The sequence below is a fragment of the Colius striatus genome, chromosome 19 (genome assembly GCF_028858725.1).
Source record: "Colius striatus isolate bColStr4 chromosome 19, bColStr4.1.hap1, whole genome shotgun sequence".
Classification (NCBI taxonomy): domain Eukaryota; kingdom Metazoa; phylum Chordata; class Aves; order Coliiformes; family Coliidae; genus Colius; species Colius striatus.
The window spans coordinates 216622-239742 of record NC_084777.1 but is presented as its reverse complement, the minus strand read 5'-3'; the positions used below and the strand labels follow the sequence as shown (position 1 = coordinate 239742).

Sequence of the window (23121 nt, the reverse complement as noted above, 5' to 3'; positions counted from 1 at the left end):
TTTCTTGTTATACTTCTATGTTTGTTTGGGGTTTTTTTATAGCTTACTTTCTAAAGCTGGAAATTTTGTAGAACTGAAATTGTATCTCACTATGATTTTTGAAGAAGAAAGTTGGAAACATTCATGAACTGTGCTAAACTAAATTCTACAATTCAGTGTTTAAAGCTTTTTGAAGTTCATATATCTTCTTTTACTTAGTATTTTAACACATTTATTTTCTGAATTTCACATGAAATTCATCATTCTGTATATAAACATATTATTTTTTCATTGTAGGGTAGTAGCAGCTCAGATTCCCTGGAAGGACGAAGTTCAGATTATGCCAACAAAAGCTATGATGCAGTTGTATTCGATGTGTTGAAAGTAACTCCTGAGGAGTTTGCTGTAAGTAGAACTGTTATTCTTACATTTAAGCTTACATAATTTGCAGGGCTTGCGGGGTACGAAAAAAAAGGTAACATTTTTCTTAAAATGTCTTCAATGAACTTCCAGTCTTCTTGAAAACAAAGTTCTGATTTTTACAAACTTTTAACAAAATGAACATGTCCTGATATAGCCTTTTGATATTTTTTTTAAATTTTATTACAAATGCATTTAAATATATTTGTTGTTCTTAATTCATAGAATCAAATGAGCACACTGAGAGAGGATTAGCAAGTTTGCTATTTTGGGTTTAGCAGAACAAAATAGCCAACAGAGAAGCTTTGCTGGGGAAAGATTCAAAGAAGCATTCTTTTGCACTTTTTTATGCATTCAGTTGTGTAAATTACAAAGTTAAGTGCTCTGTACGTTTATACACTCAATTTAAGTACCTATTGGTGTAACATAATTTACATAACTTCCAAATCCATAATGTCATTTGACTACTGAAACAATTCAAGTGTCTTATCACTCAGATGCTAGAAGTGTTCTAGAAATGCCAGGATATACTAATGACTTGCCACTCAGGGTGGTAGAGTTTCTGTTTGTGGTAGGTCAGCCTGGACAGTGGAGGGCAAATTCTGGGCTGATTAGTTCTGGTCTATGGTTGAAAATGTGACTCTACGGTTATATGTAGTTAATAGAGGGCAGATGTAAATACATTAATGTTAACTCTTATTACATTAGTTAAAATTTTATTGTTCTTGCAGAGTCAGATTACATTGATGGATACGCCAGTATTTAAAGCTATACAGCCTGAGGTAGGTTTTCTTAAACTATCTGCTTACAGATAGCGTCTGTGGAAGTGTAACTACTTAAATAATTCTTTTTGTTCACAAGTGCTCAGCTTCTTTCACTGAATTAATTCTTCCAGGCTTATTCCTTGTTAGCACTGTGCATCTATAACACAGCTTGATTTACCTTGATTTGTCATCTATTGCCACAATAAATGACTATGCATTTCTGGAGGTCTTCCTGTCCTGCTTTATGTTGAATGTTTCTTCAGTTAGGTAGTTATCAGAATATGATAAATTTGCATGAAAATGATGTTACGTTGGTATTTTAATTTTTTTTCCTCCAAAAAGTACAAGAATTGTGTGTTTACAGTTTTGAATTCTTGAATATAAGAGCATGTCCTTAGATTATTACGGTTTATTGTATTCTCCGGACTAGGTGGAGTATCATAAATACATAAATGGCCAAAAAAACCCCCTATGATATTAGCAGAACTTAATTTTTGATAGGGCAGTCCAGTTTAGAAGGTTCTTAGTAAGAGCTCAATCTCTTTAATTTGATCACTAACAAGACAACTCATTTTATATTACAATTGTTCAAAGATATTTATGCCACCTATTTTGACAAGATATAGGAAGGAAAATAAAATCTTATCTATCTGATGTCTTCCTTGTGTCTTACGTTTCCTGTGGGAAAAAATTTGACAAACGAGCAGTGCAATAAGAAACCAGTAGTACTCATAGAAAAATCTATTAACACAAAAATGTCAGTATTTACAAATAGATACATGGGTACTTTCTAATGAAAAAATCTGCTCTGGATTTTAGTTATACCTTCAAATTTCTTTTGCTACTTTATTTCATATTAATATATGAAATGATATCATAAGTGACTGCTTAGTCTCTATCTTGAGTATTAATAATGATGCCTGTTTTTACTAGTATCAGGAGACTATATGAATCACATTGTTTATGTACATCAGCAAAACACAAAAGTGTTTGATTAGACTAGTTGTTATCAAACTGGTGTCTTGGATTCATTTAAGTAATGTAATGGATACCTCTGTCATATCTTAGTTTTACATTTTTAAATGTTTTTAAACATTTTTGATTTTTAAGGCGATTTTAAAATGTGTTTCCTAGGAACTAGCCAGCTGTGGATGGAATAAGAAAGAAAAACATATCCTTGCTCCAAATATTGTTGCCTTTACTAGAAGGTTTAACCAGGTAAATGGTGATAAATGAACAGGTACTGTTTGACAGTTGTCTTGGAGTATAAATTTAAATAGAAGTGCTCCTATGAATTAAAACTCAAGAATATTTTTCTGAATGAGAATTAAGATTTTAAAATGGTAATGCCTGTTTTCAATTGACTTGTCTACATTTTTGTTTTGTTCCTCTGGATCATTGGTTCCTAATTATTAGTTCTAGATAATTATTGCTGATGTGTCATGGTACATGAGCAATACTTTTCCTTTTTTCCTCTGATTCACCTGCTCATAAAGTTATCTTAGTGTTACCTCAGTTCTCTACATACTTATATCTAGTGGTAATGCTTTGGGCTAATTGCAACTTTCTTAACCTTGTTTTTGTCCTGGACCATCATAACAGTTTACAAATATTTCATCTAATAAAGCCCTTTATTTTGGTAAATAAACTCGATTATATGTGTTTATTTTATAGGTCAGTTTTTGGGTTGTACGAGAAATATTAACAGCACAGACCTTAAAAATAAGGGCAGAAATATTGAGCCATTTTGTGAAAATAGCTAAAGTAAGTGCAAATTTCTTGCAAATACTGTCATTCAAAATCTTATTTCCTTTTTATTTATTTCTGCACTACTGTGAATGGTTGTTGGATTACAGGTGGTAATGTGTTGGGTTTTTTACCATGTCTGCTGTGTTTTATTGTATGAATAAGATAAAGATATAACATCTGTTGTTTTTATTTGGTTGTAATAAAACTACCCAGTTCAGTATGACTCATACCTTTGCTTAACATGTTTAAAAATGGTTTGTCTTCTTGATGGCTAACTATGTGTTGCCAGCACTGAATATGGTTGTAAACGGTTCTGCTTTTTGTCTGCCCCTATTTACACTTGCCTTTTACAAAAAGAAATGTGTTACTTCTAAAATGGCTATTGTGATACTTGTATTCCTACTTGTAACATGTAGTTGCTTGCAGAAAGTACCACTGCTAAATAAAGCTCAGTTAAATTTTAGTGAGTGTGAGCACTGCAATTTAGAAGTAATTCTTAGCTTTTAAAAAGTGTGTATTTTTAAAAATATTTTTCTGCTTCATGACCTGTGATTGTTCTGTTTCATGTGACCCCATGTGACATTTACTAATATTGTTAAGAAGACGGCACTTGAGTCCAAGGCCTGACCGCTAATCCTGTACACGTGAAATTGTGTGCCTGTATTTAGAATAATATTTTCCATGTAATGCAAGCTAGGTTTTTTTGATATTGTGAATATTTCTAATGTAGTTACTTAGCAGTTTTGTGCTTATGAAGAAGGGAATGTATCTTTTTGACACAAATGCATAGTTCAAGTAGTAGGGCAGTGGTCAACTTTGAGGTGCTAGGTGGTTCTTAAAAATAAGAGATTTGGCTTTGTGGTTTTTTTCCCTGCAACAAGAAAAACATCTTTCTCCCTCTTCCTTCTCAATACAATACAGTCCTTCCTGAAGTGCTCCTGAGCAATTTGTAAATCAAGATGAATCTGGTCTCTTTAAGATTTATGAAGCACTATGTGACAGCAGTTCTCATTTTTCTATCTTTATGAATTTTTTTCATATTTTCTGTTCCTGAAAGAGCAGCCATAGAAAATAACAAATTCAAATGAAATACGGTTTCTATTCTTACAACTGAAATGTCTGTGGTTTTGAGTGGTATATTGGGAAAATTTGCAACTGCAAAATCTGATCTTAAGAATTTTGCACATTGACATCATCGGGTAATGTTGTTGCCAGCAGTTATTGATGGAAAAAAAGGGTTTTTATGAATGCAGTTTTGAGATTAATTAGTCTTGCCTTCCTTTTTGATGTGCTAAAAGTTGTGTTCCTTTTTTTTTTTTAGAAGCTTCTAGAACTGAATAACCTTCATTCTCTTATGTCTGTGGTGTCAGCACTGCAAAGTGCGCCTATCTTCAGACTTACTAAAACCTGGGCTGTAAGTTACCGTTGTCTTTTCTGTCTTGTTTGAATTCTACTGAATTGTTAAATTTCATGCCCTGGAAGAAGATTCTTTATATTCTTGTTTTTGTGGCACCATCATAGCAGAAGTAGTGATCTGTTACGTCTTTTGTGAAAGTAGAGTTTAAATGGATGCGTATTTTTAAACTATCTTTTTTTCCTGTCTATTCTAGAAGACACTGATTATATGCTCAAGAGGACTTTAGGTTATAAGCAATTTTAGAAGGCCCTTGTACAGATTGTATCTCAGTATCCCGTTATCCAGGTCATTATGTGTTTCATTACCTAAAGTGAAAGGAAGATAAAATGACCTATTGCAAATACAAAAGCATTTATTTTGTGATTATTGTACGATATGTTTCAGTTTTCATTTTCATTTTGCAAATTCTGTCTCTTGAGGACAGAATTTTGCATTCAAATTTACTTTAAGTTCTGTGATTTCTTTCACTAACTGAATCAGCCTTTGTCAGCAGCAAGTCCATCCTAGAGCTGACTGGCACTGGACTTATCAGATACAGGGGAAGCTTTTGGCAGCTGTTTTCAGAAGAGTTACCCCTGTAGTCCCCCTACTACCAAAACTTGGCCACACAAACCCACTACACTGGCTCATGTTTAATTTATTGTCCACCAGAACTCTCAGGTCCCTCTCTGTGGAGCTGCTCTCCAGCAGGTCACAGAATCTAAGGGTTGGAAGGGTCCTCGAAAGATCTAGTCCAACTCCCCTGCCAGAGCAGGACCACCTGGGCACACAGGAACTCATCAGGTGGGTTTTTAGTGTCTCCAGAGAAGGAGACTCCACAACCCATCTGGGCAGCCCATTCCAGTGCTCCCTCACCTGCACAGGGAAGAAATTTTACCTTGTGTTTCTTTGGTACCTTTTATGTTCCAGCTTGTACCCAATGCCCCTTGTCCTGTCATTGGACATCATTGAGAACAGCCTGGCTCCATCCTCCTGACACCTGCCCTTTATGTATTTGTAAACGTTAATAAGATGACCCTTCAGTCTCCTCTTCTCCAAGCTGAAGAGCCCCAGCTCCTTCAGCCTTTCATCACAAAGGTTGTTCCCCTCCAGGTGCAGGACTCCACACTTACAAAGACACTAGGAAGAGGGGAAGGGTGAGGGCAAGGGCTGATCATGCACTGCATCGTCATCCTACTCTGTATTGCTTTTGGTTGGGTATGTTTTCTGTTTATGTTTTTGGTTGGTTGTGGATGAAATTGTTTCCTTTTCTTTCCCAAATCTGTCATTCTTGTCTGTTTTGCCTGGGTGCCATAAGTGTGAGAGAGCCCAACCTGTCCTTACAGAGTTCCAAAGGCCCTCAGTACTTCTCTCTTCCCTGTCTAGTTGGGAGGGGGAGGAGTGAATGAGTGGCTGCTCATGGTTCTTTGTTCCTCCCTGGACCTAAACCACATTGAGTCAGTCAAGATCTCACTGAGTGGCAGCACGGTCTTCTGATGCTGTACTTTTTATCAAAAAAGTTTTGTCATAAACAGGTGGCATGTTTTCAATAATTTTGCTGGTTTGGGTGATGACGAATTTGACCGTGCTTTCCTTTCCTGTGGATCATACAACAGGATCGGTTCTGGGGCCAGTCTTGTTCAACGCCTTCATCAACGATCTGGATGAGGGGACAGAGTGTACTCTCAGAAAGGTCGCTGATGACACCAAACAGGGAGGACTGGCTGATTCCCCAGAGGCTGTGCTGCCATTCAGCGGGATCTCGACCGGCTTGAGAGTTGGGCAGAGAAGAACCTCATGAGGTTCAACAAGAACAAGTGCAGAGTCCTGCATCTGGGAAGGAACAACCCCAGGCACCAGCACAGGCTGGGAGTCGAGCTGCTAAAGAGCAGCTCTGCAGAGAGAGACCTGGAAGTCCTGACCCAGCAGTGTATCCTTGTGGCCAAGAAGGCCAATGGCATCCTGGGATGCATCAAAAGAGTGTGGGCAGCAGGTGGAGGAAGGTTCTTCTCCCCCTCTACTCTGCCCTGCTGAGGCCTCATCTGGAGTCCTGTGTCCACTTCTGGGTTCCTCAGCTCAAGAGGGACAGAGAACTTCTGGAGAGAGTCCAGTGCAGGGCCACCAAAATGATCAGGGGACTAGAACATCTTTCATATGAGGAAAGGCTGCGGGACCTGGGGCTGTTTAGTCTGGAGGAGACTGAGGGGAGATCTTATTAACATTTATAAATATCTAAAGGGTGGGTGTCAGGAGGTTGGGACATCCCTTTTTTCTATAGTAGCCAGCAACAGGACAAGAGGTGATGGGATGAAGCTGGAACACAAAATGTTCCACTTAAACATAAGAAAAAGCTATTTCCCTGTGAGGGTGAGGGAGCCCTGGCACAGGCTGCCCAGAGGGGTTGTGGAGGCTCCTTCCTTAGAGGTCTTCAAGACCCACCTGGACACGTTCCTGTGTGACCTGATCTAGGTGACCCTGCTTCTGCAGAGGGGTTTGACTAGATGATCTGTGAAGGTCCCTTCCAACCCCTACCATTCTAGGATTCTATGAAATTTTATTATTTGTAGGTGTCCGTGCAGATTTATATTTTAAACTTGTATTATCTCCTTCATTTTTTCTCTGTAGCTTTTGAATCGCAAAGACAAGACCACCTTTGAGAAGTTAGATTATTTACTGTCTAAGGAAGATAATTATAAAAGGACACGAGAGTACATCAGAAGCTTAAAAATGGTTCCTACTATTCCATATTTAGGTGAGTGAACAATTATTTTATCTGCAGTTCATTTTGATTGACAAGCACTAATGTAGTATGTTGTGCACCTGAAGAATATTATATGTGAAAGGTATGGTTCGCTTAATTTCATATCTAGAAAAATTACATCTGGTGGAGATTTTTCAGATAGGCACTGACTAGAATCTCTGTCATGTAGAAGTTCTGTGCATTATTGACATTTGAAACTACAAGTTTTTCTTTGTTTACTATCTTTTTTTGATGTCTTCAGAGTTTAAAGGAGCATTTGGTTTCAGAACTGTCTTCAGAGTGTTTTTGTCATCTGAAAATTGCTTTTCTTTTGATGTTGCAATATTTGGAGACTCAACACACATTAATAGTAGTTGTGTATCAGAGGTTTTTTGAGTCATGAGCCAGAGTGGTGTGAAATTAAGTAATTATCTATTCTTTGCTATAAGTAACCTGAACTAGAACAGGATGAAATCTGAACATGTCAAAATAACATTTGTTGCTTTATTAAAGGATTACGACATTACAGGGTAATCTAATATATTAAAAACCCAACTCTTAGTTATATACAACACATGCTACATCACATGTCAGTTTAATGCATGTCATACTGTTGCAAAGAAGGGATGAGGTAATAAGGGAAAAAGTGTGCAAGCACACGCAGACCAATGCACAGTAAGTATCTTACAGGCTTACTTAAAAATATATTGAGTTTCTAGAGGTTTTTGCTCTCCCTCTTATATGCATTCTTAAACTTACATTTTTGAGTAGTTGCTGTTTTGAAATGGTATTATAACAATCTGTTCTAGAAACCTACCTCAGAAGAGTATTAGAATTATCCTAGTCCATTGTATTTCACAGTTGTGACTGACCTCTAAATATAGATGAGTAAATCTATTCAATAGTTTGACAGTAATATAACTGTGAAATGCGGTAAATATAACTTCTCTTGACTACAGGTAACTTCTTTATATAACTTCTGTCTACTGGCTAAGGATATTAAATATATATTGGTATCCATCATTGGCCTGCAAAGTTGGATAGTCCCTTTAATTTATATCCATCCATTTCTTAATACAGAGGCTACACAGCAGGTAATGACTGAAGTCAGGTACAAAATACTGTGGCAGTTCTAGTGTAGTATAACATGTATAGCCAACATGTTATATCTGTTGTAAATCTGGATTAATTTCTATATGCAGGTAGTTACTTTGTTTTCATTATTGTTTTTCAAAATCTAAAATATTACAATTAAATGGGAATTCTGATTTATAGGTGCAGTTTATTAAAACGCTCAAAATGAAGGGGAAAGACTAGATTCATCATGACAGTAATGGTTTCAGTATCTGCTCTGAAAATCAAATGATATAGTACTAACTTTATTCGTGGCAGCTAACACAGTTTAAATCCAAATAATCACACTAATGTACATATACCAGCTACACTGTTCAAAGGATACGATTTCCTGTGTCGAATGATTGCTCATAATAATAATAAAACTCTTGCTGTACATTTTGTAATATTTCCTGTATTTGAGAATATTTATACATATTAATAACATATAAAAATATTTAAATGTTGTGGCAGTATTTTTACCATCCAAACTTAATTTACAGTGAATAAAAACCAGAAAGCTTATCTACAGTCCATCTGAACTGCCAGTTCTAAAAGGCTCAATATAACTAGATTTAGTACCAAGAGGTGTTCTGAATGCTATATCATTTCAGTTCCACTTCTTCTTCAGCTTTTTTTCCTGAAATGATTCTTGAAAATACAATATACAAGCCCTCACATCTTTGCCATAAATGTACAATATCTTACATTCTTCATTTCAGAAAAGATAATGCCAGGTAATAACATCATAGCTTTACATGACTTTTAGAAGAAGAAAGCAAAGCAAGTTAAAAATGGTATCAGTGGAATGTGTTGGGGTTAGGTCTTATCATCATAACAACTTTCTTTAAGGAATATGATCCCCCCCGGAATTCAGCCCAATAAACACCATCCTGATACCGACTGCGGTAGTGTCCTCCACGATACCAAACTCCATTGAGATTTGAATGAGCGCATGCGTTGTACCACCATCCTCCCTTCTGGTAATGAGCACAATTACCTGCAAAAGAAAGCTCTGATTCAGTCTTAGGAGTAAATGAAAAATCTTGCAGCACACAAGCTAAGCACGAAACAGTGTTTGGTTTTGACAGTATGTTTAACATGTAAATCCATGTGGTAGAAGGTGAATATAGGCTTCTTCAGGAACCAGCTCTGTAGGTAGGTTCCATAGATAGACTCTCCGTTGCTGGAGAATTTATTTGCATTACTGTCTCAATCCCCATAGCACATTTTACAAAAGTGATAAATATTTAAATGAAAAAAATCGTTTAAGTGTTAGTATGTTTAAGGGTTGACACATCAGTTTGTGCTTCTTAAGTTACTAGTGGACAAATATCTACAAATGGCATTTCTTTTTTTTTCTTTTTGTTTGCACTTCTGTGTGTGCCCACAAGTATTTTTTCCTTTTTTAAAAAAAAAAAAGAGGGAGGGCAGTGTGCATGCAAAAAAGGCAACTGAAAGAGACCTTGTACCTGTGTATACATCATGGTCCCGATCCAGCGTGGTGAACTGTTTACCATTGTGCCAAGTGAAAGAATCTCCAGCGTTGCCATTGTAGCGTCCCAGCCTCAACTTGTAATACTCACTTTCTGGCTCCAGTCTGAAGCTGGCATACTCAGCAAATACTTTTCGGCCTGACCAGTCTTCCATTGTTATGAGCAGTTTGTAGTTGCCTTGATTCGTTAACCAGTAAATATTTTCTAATCCAAGCCAGTATTCTCCATCTATATTACCAAACCCTTGCTGTAAAGGAAGCAAGAGAAGCATGTTAACATCATGCATGTGTTTTAGAGGTAAATCTGGGTGTATTCTGAAGTAGAAAAGCACAGTAATTTATTTTATAGAGACTTCCTCTTCTATAAGAGTAAACACACAAGTTTCTTTTCAAGTAAGTTAGTGGCCAGACCCTTAAGTCACCCTTTAACTTCACCAATAATTTTTAGAGGGTAGAAACCATTAAACTGCTCACTTGTCCTAACCTTGTATGTCTCCCAGTTCCTGAAAAAGTTGACAGAGCCATCCAGCCGTCTCTGAATGACTGTCCATCCACCAGGGTCATGCCGTTGATCACACCAGACCTGCATAAGCTGGTTTGTGTTTTCTGGCTTTACAAGATAGATGGAGCTTGTATCGTGGCCATCTTCTAATGCTTGTAGACAGTCTCTCCAGGGCCCTATGTCAAAACAGAAGGACTCTGCATCAAAATGCAGTTGTGTGTATTTTTCGTGCAGGGTAGTGGTGGTATGTTCATTGGTAACTCTTTACAGTAGATTAACAACACTTGTAAAGGTAGCAGTACCCTTGTACTCAGCAAATGAGTTAGTAATAAGTTTTACAGAAGCAACCTCAGTGTTTTAGGGGGGTTGATCTTCTCAACTGGTTAATCAAAAAGTCTGTAACAAGAGGCAATACAAATTTTTGGTCTGTGGTCATGCTCTGGTGTTCTTGTTTTTTATAGTCATTCACAGATTTTGCCTAGAGTGTTGCTTTTAAGCTCCTTCTCCATTTCTTTTGTGGCTATTTGTTCAGATTTCTGGCAAATTAGATGTAGATGCAGTATTCTGTGGCACAGTTGCATGGCTTATGGGAAACGGAAGAAGACTTGTAATGAATGCTGGTAACTTAAATTGCCCTTGTTTATTTTATCACAATGTGTATGTAGTGGCACTTTAAAAACAAAAAAGAACATGCAAGTTCAAAGTAATTTCTGAAGAAACTCCTAAAATAGTCAGTCTCAGATCTTTGATTTTGGTAAAAATATAGTAGTATATGATGTGGTACTTAACAACTTTTTAATCTTGCAGTTTCTTCCTAGGCCATGTGGCAACATGATTCCACACACGATTCTTTTCTCTGAAGATGCTTTAAGATAATGATAAACTATTACAGATACTTGAAAGCAGAGTTTGCTACTACTTTTCTATGGCAGGTGGTTTTTTGTCAGGTACTAACTTTCTAAAATTTTTACTGAGGTGTGTGGCATCAGATATGAAAGGGAACATACTGAAGATGAAGATACTGATAAACTAAAACCCATTCTGTGTAATCCACGTCTGCTAAAACTCGTTCAGCATTAATGCATGGTTGGGCTTTGGTGCACCATAGCCCTACATCTGACCTCAAACCTCTGGGTCATAACTCCAAGACAGGAGGAGCTGTTAGTGAGTGTCACAGCTAAACCATTTCATCCTGAAGTCTTTTATTAGCATTTGGCTCTTTGAAGCAAGTCTATAGAGCAGTGTTCCTAAGACTATAGACATTTTTCTTGCAATTCATATTTTGCAAGTTGAATGGAAGAAAATACAATTTTGAACTTCTGATGTTGTCATGCAGTGACTTAGTGGCTATGTATTGGTTATTTTTAACAATTTTTAATTTTTCTGTAAGTGTTCAGTATTTTGCAGACAGTTAGACTTACCTAACATTCTTTTAGGAATGAGTGGGAAACATGAATACACACATAAGAATTGTAAGGGATACTTTGTGAGGAAGGAGAGCTGTCAACAGATTAAACTGGTTGGTTTGTTTGTTTTTACATAGAACATTAGAATCATGATATTTTTGTCTGAAGTTTTGCATGCCACAATGCAAGCTTTGGTGAATTCGTCTCTGGCAATGTTGTGAAATAACTGCTTTGTAGCAAAGTGTTTTAGAGACCATGCTTTAGACTGATACATCTGCTCAAGTTTCTTTCATTATTGGTATTTCCACCAAGAAATAGGAGGTTTTTTTAAATGTGGCAGTTGCACTATTTGATCATTCTTAAGAGTTTGATGATGTCATTTAGAATGTTGCACATAGACTTGAAATATATTGAGTGCAGTTCATGTGCCTTACTCTTGTTTCAGGTCTTAATTTCAGATGTCTATGGGTCCCTTATTTTTTTTTTTCTGAAGCAAGTAGGTGTTACCTGCACACTGAAGAACAGATATCTTACATGGGACACAGAGTACTTGAACTACATTTTAAATATGTGGGACTATAGGTTAAACTGAATTCTTTACCTGTTGTTTCTTTATCATGTAGATCAAGTGATCTCTAATGGGATTTTTAGGCGCCTCATCTTGCTTACGGCACAACTCCTAACACTCTTAATGAGGGCTGTATGATGTCCCTTATTATTCCACCACTTGCTTCTCTTTGCTCCTGTCTTAGAGCTTAAGTGCCCTGTGTGAGCTACAGAGCAGATGTGTAGTACTTCTTGAGTTACACAAGCAAAAAATTATCACATGCTAGATGAACAAATTTGTAGTAACTTCATAAATGTTTACACAAAGTGTCAGTCCTCTTCCAAAGTCATGAACTGTAGAGGTAAATAAAATTTAAACGATTGACTGGTGATTAGTAAAAATTTTATGCAGCTCATCCATGTAATATAAATGGGGGGATTGTCTTGATAGAGTAACATGAGAAAAGTCTGCGGAGCTAGTGTGTCTGAATCAGACATTTAGGATTTAGTTTTTTGCATTTTCTATGCTTCTACTAAAACATGTATATTATAAATACACAAGATAAATACACAGATGACATTGGATCTAAGAAATCTCAATTAGTTAAAAAAAATTCATTAGTATTTATTTTGACAAATAAATTCTGTCTGCATTTTTTTATTTTACAATTAAAATGTTCCCCACTGCATATTAATATAAACTACTGTTGATGTGTCAATAGTATTACTTACCAGACGGTTTATCAGTTGAAGTCGGAATACTAGTAACAGCAGGCATGGTTGGTAAGGTAGGTGGCAAAACCTTTAAGTTCTGATCACTCTGAATCTCATTTGTAGATATCTGGTTAATAATGCGATTGTAAGTAGGAGGCTGGTACACTTTATTCGGTGGCTGTGGAGTTTGTGGCAGTGGCTTTACAGATGGTGTTCTTTGACAGTGTTCTTCCAGTTGGGCAATTATTATTGATTGATTATTGGCAATTGACATCAAATGTTGGTATTTGTGCTCCAAGTCTTTGTATTTGTTTGCAAGCTGCAACATATCTGCAGTTTGGTTCAAGATCTTATTCTCAAGTTGAGAAAGTTCTAAGGCGTTGTCACGTTTTCGGATAATTTCATGTAGTAACTGCATATAGAGCTGTGTGACTCGAGAATTCATATTTCTGCTCTCTTTTCTTAAGAGTTTAACCTCATTAACAATCCCGCCATCCACCTCTACTAGTTGCTGAAGAGTTTCTATTTGTCTCTTTTGTTTAAGAAGTTCATTGTTAAGTAACTGTAATTCTTGTTTATTTACCCTATTTTCAAGTAGAACTTCAGGCTCCTTAGAATTAACACAAATGGCACCTGTCACTCTCTGTTGAGGTACAATAAAGGTGTAAGTGCATTTCTCCTGTGTGTCACTGGAACGCTTATATCTGTTCATATAAATGAATTCTTGTTCTGTTTCCTCATCATTGCCTTCAAATTCCTGTGTTTTGCTTGCAGTAGCTCCCACAACAGCTATTATCAGTAAACAGATGAATCTTATTGTCATCATGATCCTCTAGTTCTGGTCAAATGTTCTTCTGCAAAGAACTTTTAAAAATCTGTTTTAAAATAAATTTAACAGTAAGTAAACAAATAAGAAATCAATGCAAACTTAAAACTGATAATCTGTTCTAAAACTTACAAAGTATTACATAATTAGTACATGTGTACATACATGAGATTTTTCTCATTGAGCATGAACTTACGTTGGCTAAAGGGGACGTCACAGAATCACAGAATGGTAGGAGTTGGAAGGGACCTCTAAAGATCATGTAGTCCAACCCCCTGTTCAAGCAAGTCTGCCTAGACCAGGTCACTCAGGAATGTCACAGGCAATAGTTGTATCATTCTATGGCCAGAACTATAGTTACTAGTTGCAAGTTTATCTAAAAACTGCCAACCCCTCCCAAGAAACTAACTAATAGATACCAGGATTTGAAGTCTTCCAGGCAAGTACCACAGAAGTTTCCAAGATTGGTGTTTTTCATTTAAATATGACTGACATTTTCATTTCTTACAGTTACAAATATAACCTTTAAATGTAAACAGAATGTAAGTTACTACGTGCCATTAAAAGCTCTAAAACTATCAAATAGCTCACTTGCAGTATTTTATAGTTACATGTTATAAAATATATTACAGGAGATACAGCTTAGGTGGAATGTAATAATTTTACTTTAGTCAGCATTATTGAACCTCCATTTTGTGGGTTTTTTTTAAGAAAGGAGAAACTCTACATTACTCCTTAATATTTTTAAATTCTTCTGCCCAAATATCATAGGCAATAAAATTTTTTGTTTTTTCAGACTAGTAGAATTTACAGCTGAAATATTTGAGACTCACTGGAGACATTGTCTTTACACCCAACCTAGTTGTTTCACTTTGTAGTCCCTTCTTGGAAGGGAAAACACGCATAGATGTGTGCATGGTGGACAAAGATGACCCTCAGCTATTAAAATTAGCTATTGGTGTTTATTGATATAATGCAATGGTACCCTTTTGGTGGCCTTATCACTCTCTACAACTACCTGAAAGGAGGTTGTAGCAAGGTGGGGATCAGTCACTTCTCCCAAGTAACAAGCGCTAGGGCAAAAGTAAATGGGCTCAGGTTGCACCAGGGGAGGTTTAGATTGGAGATTAGGTAAAAGTTCACAAAAAAGGTTGTTAAACACCAGCACAGGCTGCCCAGGGAGATGGTGGACTCCGTCCCAGGACATATTTAAAAGACATGTGGATAAGCTGCTGTGGGACAGGTTTTAGCGGTGACTGGCAGTGTTAGCTTAGTGGTTGGACTCAATGATCTTGATGGTCTTTTCCAATCAAAGATTCTGTGAGTCTCTGAAATTACTCTTAGTTCTCAGAGTACACTGATGTTTAAGGTGTAAATTTGAGTCCATCACAATCTGTTAATAGTCTACAGTTGTCTTGGAAACAATCAACATTCTGACTACTGCAAGGAACGCCTTCGGCACGAATCAGTCTTCAACTGCTTGAACAGCACTTTGATACCATGTATTTCTATCAGCTTTGTGTTTATGAATTTTAATAGGCATATATGTATTATATATGTTAAATAAAACGGGGGGAAATGCAGTGTGGAGTTTTTTCAGTGTGTAAAACCTACTTGATACTTTTTTAAAACCAAGGTAGTGTTACCATCATATTTTCCTTTGCTTGTAAAACATTTCATACGGAATAACCATTCATTGTTTAACTAATTGTCACTTTACTGCTTGGTCATCTTTAGTACAATCAAAATATTTTAAATGACATGAAAATATGATAATAACAGCTGTGAGAAACTGGAATGAGTCCATCTGAGTGCAACCACTGATAGCTAGAGGCTGGCAGACATGATGTATGAGAAGCAGCAGAAAGAGCTAGGTTTGTTTAGTTTCCAGAAGAGAAGGTGACAGAGACATCTTACTACTGTCTTCAACTACTTAGTGGGTGTTTGTAGAGAAGATGGATTCTCTTTGGAAGTGCACCACGAAAGTATAATGGTCAATGGATACAAATTGCCTCAGGACAAAATTATTTGCGTTTTAGAAGAAAAGAATATCAGAATGAGAGTGGCTGAAGGAGTCACTCGGAGGGAGTGGAATCTCCATTTCTGGAAATAGGTAACATTTTGATTCAGGCAGGGCTCTGAGCAGCGTACTGTTGAAATTAGCCTTGCTTTGTAAGGCGAAGGTGAGGTCCCATCCAATCTGAATTGTTCTATGATTCTGGCAGCTGTGGACTCTTAAACATTTTTTTCAGTTTCAGGTTAAGGATGGATATACATATTTACATAATTCTTTATACTGAGAAGATACATGTTTGCCAGTCATTAACATTTTTCTGTTATTTTGAAATAAACTGTAGACATTTATGTAAATACTTCTGTTAATGATTCAAACAAAAGTTATCATGACTTGATCTGTCCTCAAGTTTTAGGATACACGTTTGCCTCAGTTTCTTGTTTGGATTAAACTGATTTTCATTTTGCAAATGGAGAGGAATTGTGTTTTACAGAACTTGTGAAGAATCTTGAAATCTTCTCAGATAAAAGTTTGGAGTTTGACACGGTTAGTATAAGTAAAGAAAGGTTATTTGGAGACTGGGAAACATAGCCTAAATTTACCTCAGATAGCTTTAACTTGCATGATCAGCAGTGGCACAGCAGGTCACACTTAGAAACCCTGGCAGTTTTCCAGGCCTCGAAATTTTTGCATAGATGGACTGTTTTTACAAATACCCCTCACATATAGATGTAGAATGGATTTTATTTCACTGGTTGAAGTATCATTTGTTCCCTTTCGAAAACTGTAATTATTGTGACCATTGAAAAGAAACCAGTTTTTTCTTCGGTTGATTAGTGGATTTTTTTACATCTCGTGTCTTTAATAGAGCATGGGATTTGGGGTGCACATATTCTTCTCAAGGATGAAAAACAACAGAGCAACATACAACAGCTGGATTTTTCTGCAATTTTTCTAAAAATGTTTTAAGAAAAAAAAATAGAACAGACTTCATCAGACTCAATGTATCAGTTCGAATGTCTTTCAAAGTAGAATAAACTCTTTCAGTTGTAAAGGACCTGTAGTGATCATCTAGTCCACCTGCCTAACCATTTCAGGGCTGACCAAGTTAAAGGATGTTATTGAGGGCATTGTCTAAATGCCTTTTGAACACTGGAGAGGCATGGGGCATTGACTGCCTCTCTGGGTAACCTGTTCCAGTGTTAGACCACAGCCTGTAGAATGTAAGCCATCAGTGAATGACATCAACGTGTTTAGACCATCCTGAAATGCTTCTTTATAATGATCTTGCCTGCATTTCACGTTTTCCAAAGTGTTCTTCCTATAAGAAAAATCATTGGAAGGAAAAATGCGTTGGTAAGATAATGCTTCTGTACAAATAGAAACACTAACTATACTGTCTTCAGATGTCCTTCTTCCTCCAGAGTCTGTTTATGAAGTGATCTCTTAAGTCCTTTATTATCTATTATTATACTTTTTCAGTTAGAGAAGTGTTCAGAATGAGGCTTGTTTGTTGCATACTGTGAGGCCTGTATAACAGAAATGGCATTTCTTCTTTTCTGCAGTTGGATTCAAGTGATGTTGATAACCAAGATGCTTGTTTGAACAACTCTCAAGGACTAATCTTTTACGGAGATAAAAGCTTGCTGAAGGAAGTGGGAAGGGAAGACAGAGAAATAATCTTAAGTTTTGATTTAATGCTTTTTGATATCTTCCCCTTCTTTTTTAGTAGGAGAACATCAGATTCTTAGGACATTAGAATTCCTTCCCATGGGAGAGGAAGATCTTATTTATTTGATGTCTAGCACACAATTTTTTCCTGTGTTGCACTTATGCCAAGTAATTGCTCATACTCTTTGTAACTGAACTAGTGCTGATCACTCAGTTCTTCCTGTTTCTCTGGCTCAGCCCCTCCTTCCTCACTCTCTCTCCCAGTAGGTCTTCTGCAGGGAACTGTAAAGGAGCTCTATTACTGAGATTGTATTTTCCCCCTGTGCAAAATTCCACTTAGGTAGCTATAGACTTTTCAACTTCACCATTCCACAAAACAACATTATGTAAAAGCATACTTGGAGTTTCGGTGCATATTTTCTTAGATGTGCTGTGTTTCTGGCAACTATCTTTTATCCGTGTGCACACTAACAAAACTCCCAACAAACAAGCATACAAACAAAAGAAGGGAGAACTGAAGGAAGCATATTTCAAAGGAAATATATATGTCCTTTTAATTGAAAACAAAATACATACTTTTTCTAATTAGAAGTTCTAAGTTTGAAGTAACATGATTTTTATATTCTGACTGGTCAAGACTTTTGTAGTTGTAAAAGCACTTTTTGTGGCAGTTGAGTTGGGAGAAACTTGCCCTAGTGCAGATGCACCTAAACCAAATTTTGTGTATGTTTACCTTGCTTGGCAGGGTATTCCGTAAAATATTTTTTTCTTGTTTGTTTTTCGTGAGTATAACTGCATCTCAGTACTGTTGTATGGGTTAAAATCACAGTATTTTTCGTACTGGTAGCCATCATAACTGCTTTGATTAAAATGTCAGTTTGTAGAACAAATGTATTCTCATCTGTATGTAACTGGAAGTAGGTAATAAGTTGTTTTGTTTGCTTTTTCATTGTTCCCCTGAGGATGTTCCTATGATCTGATAAAAAAGAAGAAATACTTTCTGAAAGGTGTATCAGATGTTTCAGCATTTTATATTCTTTTCTGTCCATTAGAGGGAAAATAAAATCTTTCTTTGGCTTTGCTTTGAAATATTTTTCTGTTCTGTACTTTATCATACTTGTATAAAACTTTTGGTTAGCCAAAATATATTAGCTTTTGGTTGCTCTGAAAGTCTTGACACTTACACATGATATTTCAATAAGATTCTAGTATCTTACCGTCTAAAATGATACAGGTGTTTCACATCCTACAGTTTAATCACTGTCATGATCCCAAAGATATTTCTACATGCACAGTGTAGCTGTTTGGGAATTGTTCACTTTCTTTTAATCAGCTTGACTTAAAGGAAGCATTAAGGGTAGCAATGTCAGCACTATGGTCTTTTTTAAAGTTATTTATGACAAGATACGTATTTCATTGTGGATACTCCACAGTGTATACCTATTTTGTTGTTTCTTGGTTCTGATGCATACTTCAGACAGTCTCATTTTTACAAAATAGACTGGTGAACTAGCTCTGGTTTTCTGAAATTTTACCTATCCTTTGGAGTTCTGTGTGCAAAGAGAACAAAAATATGTCTCCCTCAGTCGAAAAGTATGACTTGTAATAACATAATAAAATTATTAAGCTTATTTGAAAATGCTACCAGTAGCCTTTCAATGCTTTGGCTGTATTCTGTTGGATGAAATTTGTTAATAATTTGTTATTAAGGCAGAGGACTGTAGGTATGAAAGTAGTGATGCACTGAGCTATATAAATGCAGCTTTTGTACAAGTGATACATGACACTGTGTCTACCATTGGAGACTACTTTACAAAGAAGGCAATTTTCCAGGCTAAAACTAGGATATTACACGAGGATTTCTGGGGACTTGAGTTACTACTTGAAGTATAGTTGAATGTATTGCAAAGATAATCTAATTAAGAAAAAAAAAAAGGCTACCAATTTTGTTTGAGAAGGTGGTGTGTGACGGAGGTAGCAGGAATTCTCACTTCAAAAAGGTGTTTTTTTTTTTTTTTAGTGCCTTATATGTCACAGCTCAGGAACTGAGGCTTTGGTTACAATAATCGTGAACAAGAAGAAGGAGTACGTTTCCTATGTCACGTTACACTTAAGCAGGAGGGCTCAATAAGCTGTCAAAATAAAATAGGACTCTCCATGTACGTTGCTGTATCTCTGGGATAACAGCTGTTGTTTTTACCAAAAATTGCTATCTTTTTCTGTCATTGTCACTTAACTTCCCTAAAAAGGCTTCCTGGGTATTTCAGTCCTTAGAAAGTTAACTCCAGAATTTGGGGGTTTATTTTTTATTATTTCACTCTGTTTTTATATGTGGTTTTATTTACGTGTCTCGTTTTGGTTTTGTTTTTTTTTTTTGTGGTAATAGGTGACTTTCACGAGAAAGTGGATAGGCAAGATCCAACACTCAAGATTTATTCCTCTCCTTTTAATGTGCTCTGACTCAAGGGTCTATAGTCTAGAGGGTGGATCATGAGTGTGTGTAGGTTTAACGTGCCAGAATTGAATTCACCATTATTAAACTGATACTTTAGAGCCTTTTAGAAATACCCAGCGGAATGAAAAAAAGGATAAGAAGGATAAGATACACACTTTTTACACCACACTGATACTTTCTGACTTTTCCCTCTAGTTGTTTTGACTTAAAAGAAAAAAGTAGCAGTGATACCTTACATCTACATTATTTCAGTTTGCTACGCTCAATCGCTCTGTTACAAAATTCAGTTGTATGGATTAGTCAGTTCTTGTGTGGTGGTCGCATATAATGAGTCTAGCAGTCATTTGATGGTCTGGCTTTTCTTACATAATCTTACATATGGTACCTTTTGTGCAGATTCCTCAGGCTTTTAGACATATAAATGAAGGCACAAAGGGCATAGTGTTAGTTTTTACAGAATTTATTCATGAAAAGAGAAACTATTTTATTTGGTTATAAATTCACACAAAGTTTTATAATTGTTCATTCTAAGCAAGAAAAAACTAGCAACCAGCCTCTGTTGTTTCTTTAATATTTTTGTCCTAGATATTAAAAGTAGTTTTTAGATGAGTGCAGTTTTACAATTATTTGCAATTTGCAGTTATAAAAGCAAATGTAAATCCCACTATATAAAGATCAGAGGGTTTGTGTTTGGTTTTCAATAACAAATGTTAGGTTTTGCTTCTTTAGAGTCCTTTGATGGTGTTTGTGGACTTAGTTAGCTGGCATGTTCCAGGCACCAGACCAGTAATACAATCTGGATTTCACCACACCATTGCGATAAGCATGAATTTCCTGAAGGTGCTTGCTTTCTTACTCTCTGCCCCTTTTCTCAGAGCTCATGCTCCATTCATCTTTCTCCCTGATATCCTCTTCCACGAAATTATATTAATCCATCCTCTCAATTTTTCAGGTAGTCTTCATATTTAATGTGATTTATTAATTTTTGCTTTTCTGTAAGGAGAGAGACTTCCAGTTGTTTTCTTTTAGAATGAACTCAACGTGGCTTGATTTTTAGTTGTACTGCTGTGAAAAACCTGAACACTTTCTTTTTTTCAGTTTTGTTAAAGGAAATATCTATTCACTGTGGAAATACAGCACAGCAGTATGTGTCTCGTGTATTAGGAAAAGTTTTAAAGTAAATATAGTAAATATTTTTATTTGGTTTTTTGGTAACTAGTTACTTGATTCCACTGTAAACAAGGGCCACGCTGACAGAAACTAATTAATTGCCTTAAATTTATTATAATGCATTTTATACTCAGCTTTTCTGTTCACTTAAAATTGTGGTGAAATTTCGGTTCAAACACTAGTTCATTCTTGTTAAAAGGAAATACTTTTTTCACTGAGAGGAACGAATGACTAAAGCAACACTTCTAAATGACAGTGACTTAATTAGCTCTTGGAGAGCTTTTGTTTTGAAATACTATCAAGTGCTGCACGAAGTGTCAAAAGATTATGTATCTTTTGCTGCCATGTCACTTTTGTCAAGTTTTAGCAAACGACAACTTTTTTTTAGTTACAAGAAGTACTTTTTTTTTTTCTAGATTACCAAGAATTTTAGTAATTTTGTTTGTGGATTGTTCTTTGTGCTTTACTAAAGTTCTGTCATAGATGTGGAATGTAATTATTGAAAGAGAGCACTGCTTTTGTTGTTGCTTCCCTTAACAGTGGCCTCACCTTATTTTCACTTAATCCAATCACTACTAAAAAGTTCTCATACTATGTGTGCTCATATATGTGCATGCCCGTTGTCCATATTACTAAAAAACCCTTAAACAGATTAACATTTTAATAAATGTGACATCTTTTTGCCCATGAAAAATAGTAGTTAAATCATATTGTAAATATGGAATGCTTACACAAAGGTACTCAAACGCTAGGTTCTTTGTCAATGAAATTTTTGCAAAATCATTCCAATATTAACTTTATAGCCTCTATTACCAGGAACTTTTATATCTCAAAGTTATATGCATAATTAAGTAAGTTTTAACAAAGATTTCACATTCCTGAAAATAATGGCAAGAAGGTTTTCACTGCCTGGCATCATAAAATGTCTCAGTTATCTTTCCAACTATAATACGTGAGGCAAGTTTCTTTGTTTTTTAAAAATAAAAAACAGGTTTGCTCCTTTATAGTATCTTTTGACAAGCTTATATTCACTTATATAATAGTCTTTGCAAACCAGTCTTTGGACTCTGGATGTATACAAACTCAGATGCACACTTCAAACGAAATTCATCTGTGCTATCCATTCTTACCCTGTCTCCTTTGGCTTCTTTCTTCAGTCCTTAGCGTGCTTTCATCAAAGATTTTCAAAACAGTTCATCCCCAGGAGCTGTGACATTTCACTTAGGTGCTTGTATCAAAAGTGAAACTCTTCAGTGACCTGAAGTATACAGCTGGGTAGGTCTGTGCGCTCTCCGGGAGTTAGACAAGGAAGTAACTAGGTGGAAAATCTTTGCCTTTTCTCCGTTTTTCTTCAAGCTTTTTCACAGCTTGGCTACCCTATCCGAGCAACACATCCACACCGTCCTACTCTGGAGGCACGGTAAGATTTAGTGGAAGGATGGGAACTCAGCATTGCGGTTTTAAAGTTTGGAATCCATCATCTCATGCGAGGTTAAAGCAGCCTTACTTGAACTTCAGCTCCTTTGTGGCAGACTTGCATCCTGGTGGGGGGGAAAGGGAAAAAAAAAGGAGGGGGTGGGGAAAGGCGGACCTCCGCCAAGCTGACACGTTCTGGTTGGACGAGCTTTCTTCCTCCTCCCCCGAGCGCCGGGCCTCCACCAGCCGCAGCCGCCCGCGGGCCGCGCCGCAGGCCCCGGCCCGCCCGCCCGGGCACGCTGACCTCACGGCTGCCGGAGCGGCGGCCGCAGTGCGGGGGCGGCCGCGGGCGGGACTCGCGGCGTTTCGTAACTGCGGAGGTGCAGTTTTGTACAGGGGTTCTTATAAGTGAAGCTTCGTCCTCGTGTGTCGTGAGCCTGTTGCTACCAGCATGTAAAAGTGGACCCGGCCGAAGAGGTGTATTGCTATTGATTGAGTAATTAGCGATAATCCAAAATGAGAGCGATTTATCTGTTACATATAAAAGTGTTAAGAGTAGGGCGAAGCTCTAGAGGCTGTTTGAGAAACCAGGGTTTGTTTTTTTAGATCAAATGAGAGATGCGAATCTGTAACTGCAGAAGGATTCGTCCCCAAAATGTCGGGAGGAGAGGGGGGGAGATCCACGTCCTGCTTAATAGTCTTCGCAGCTGATGGAGACAGTATTTTTCATTGTAGACGCTGAAGT

At 36.7% G+C, this 23121-nt stretch overlaps 2 protein-coding genes across 7 annotated transcripts in view; one reads left to right on the top strand and one right to left on the bottom strand.

Annotated features, from left to right (window-relative positions):
• Window positions 1-23121, top strand: part of RALGPS1 (Ral GEF with PH domain and SH3 binding motif 1) — a 76635-nt gene that overhangs the window by 17820 nt on the left and 35694 nt on the right. For all 6 annotated transcript variants that reach the window (XM_062011816.1, XM_062011818.1, XM_062011815.1 and 3 more), the window contains 6 exons: window positions 277-384; window positions 1131-1181; window positions 2298-2381; window positions 2838-2927; window positions 4234-4326; window positions 6934-7060. In XM_062011816.1, coding sequence (XP_061867800.1) covers window positions 277-384; window positions 1131-1181; window positions 2298-2381; window positions 2838-2927; window positions 4234-4326; window positions 6934-7060 — 553 coding nt within the window. The remainder of the gene's footprint in view (window positions 1-276; window positions 385-1130; window positions 1182-2297; window positions 2382-2837; window positions 2928-4233; window positions 4327-6933; window positions 7061-23121) is intronic.
• Window positions 7533-22648, bottom strand: ANGPTL2 (angiopoietin like 2). The gene is made up of 5 exons (XM_062011821.1): window positions 22091-22648; window positions 12843-13699; window positions 10141-10334; window positions 9634-9904; window positions 7533-9161 (listed from the first exon to the last, which is right to left on the bottom strand). The coding sequence occupies exons 2-5, from the start codon at window positions 13648-13650 to the stop codon at window positions 8962-8964; spliced, it is 1473 nt and encodes a 490-aa protein (XP_061867805.1). The 5' UTR covers window positions 13651-13699; window positions 22091-22648; the 3' UTR covers window positions 7533-8961.

Bases quoted from the DNA above. Each gene is read 5' to 3' on its own strand.
- ANGPTL2 (XM_062011821.1), bottom strand. From the start codon at position 13,650: ATGATGACAATAAGATTCATCTGTTTACTGATAATAGCTGTTGTGGGA. The intron at 10,335-12,842 runs GTAAGTAATACT...GTTTTGACATAG, and splicing joins TTCAACTGATAAACCGTCTG to GGCCCTGGAGAGACTGTCTA. The intron at 9,905-10,140 runs GTTAGGACAAGT...CTTCCTTTACAG, and splicing joins GGAACTGGGAGACATACAAG to CAAGGGTTTGGTAATATAGA.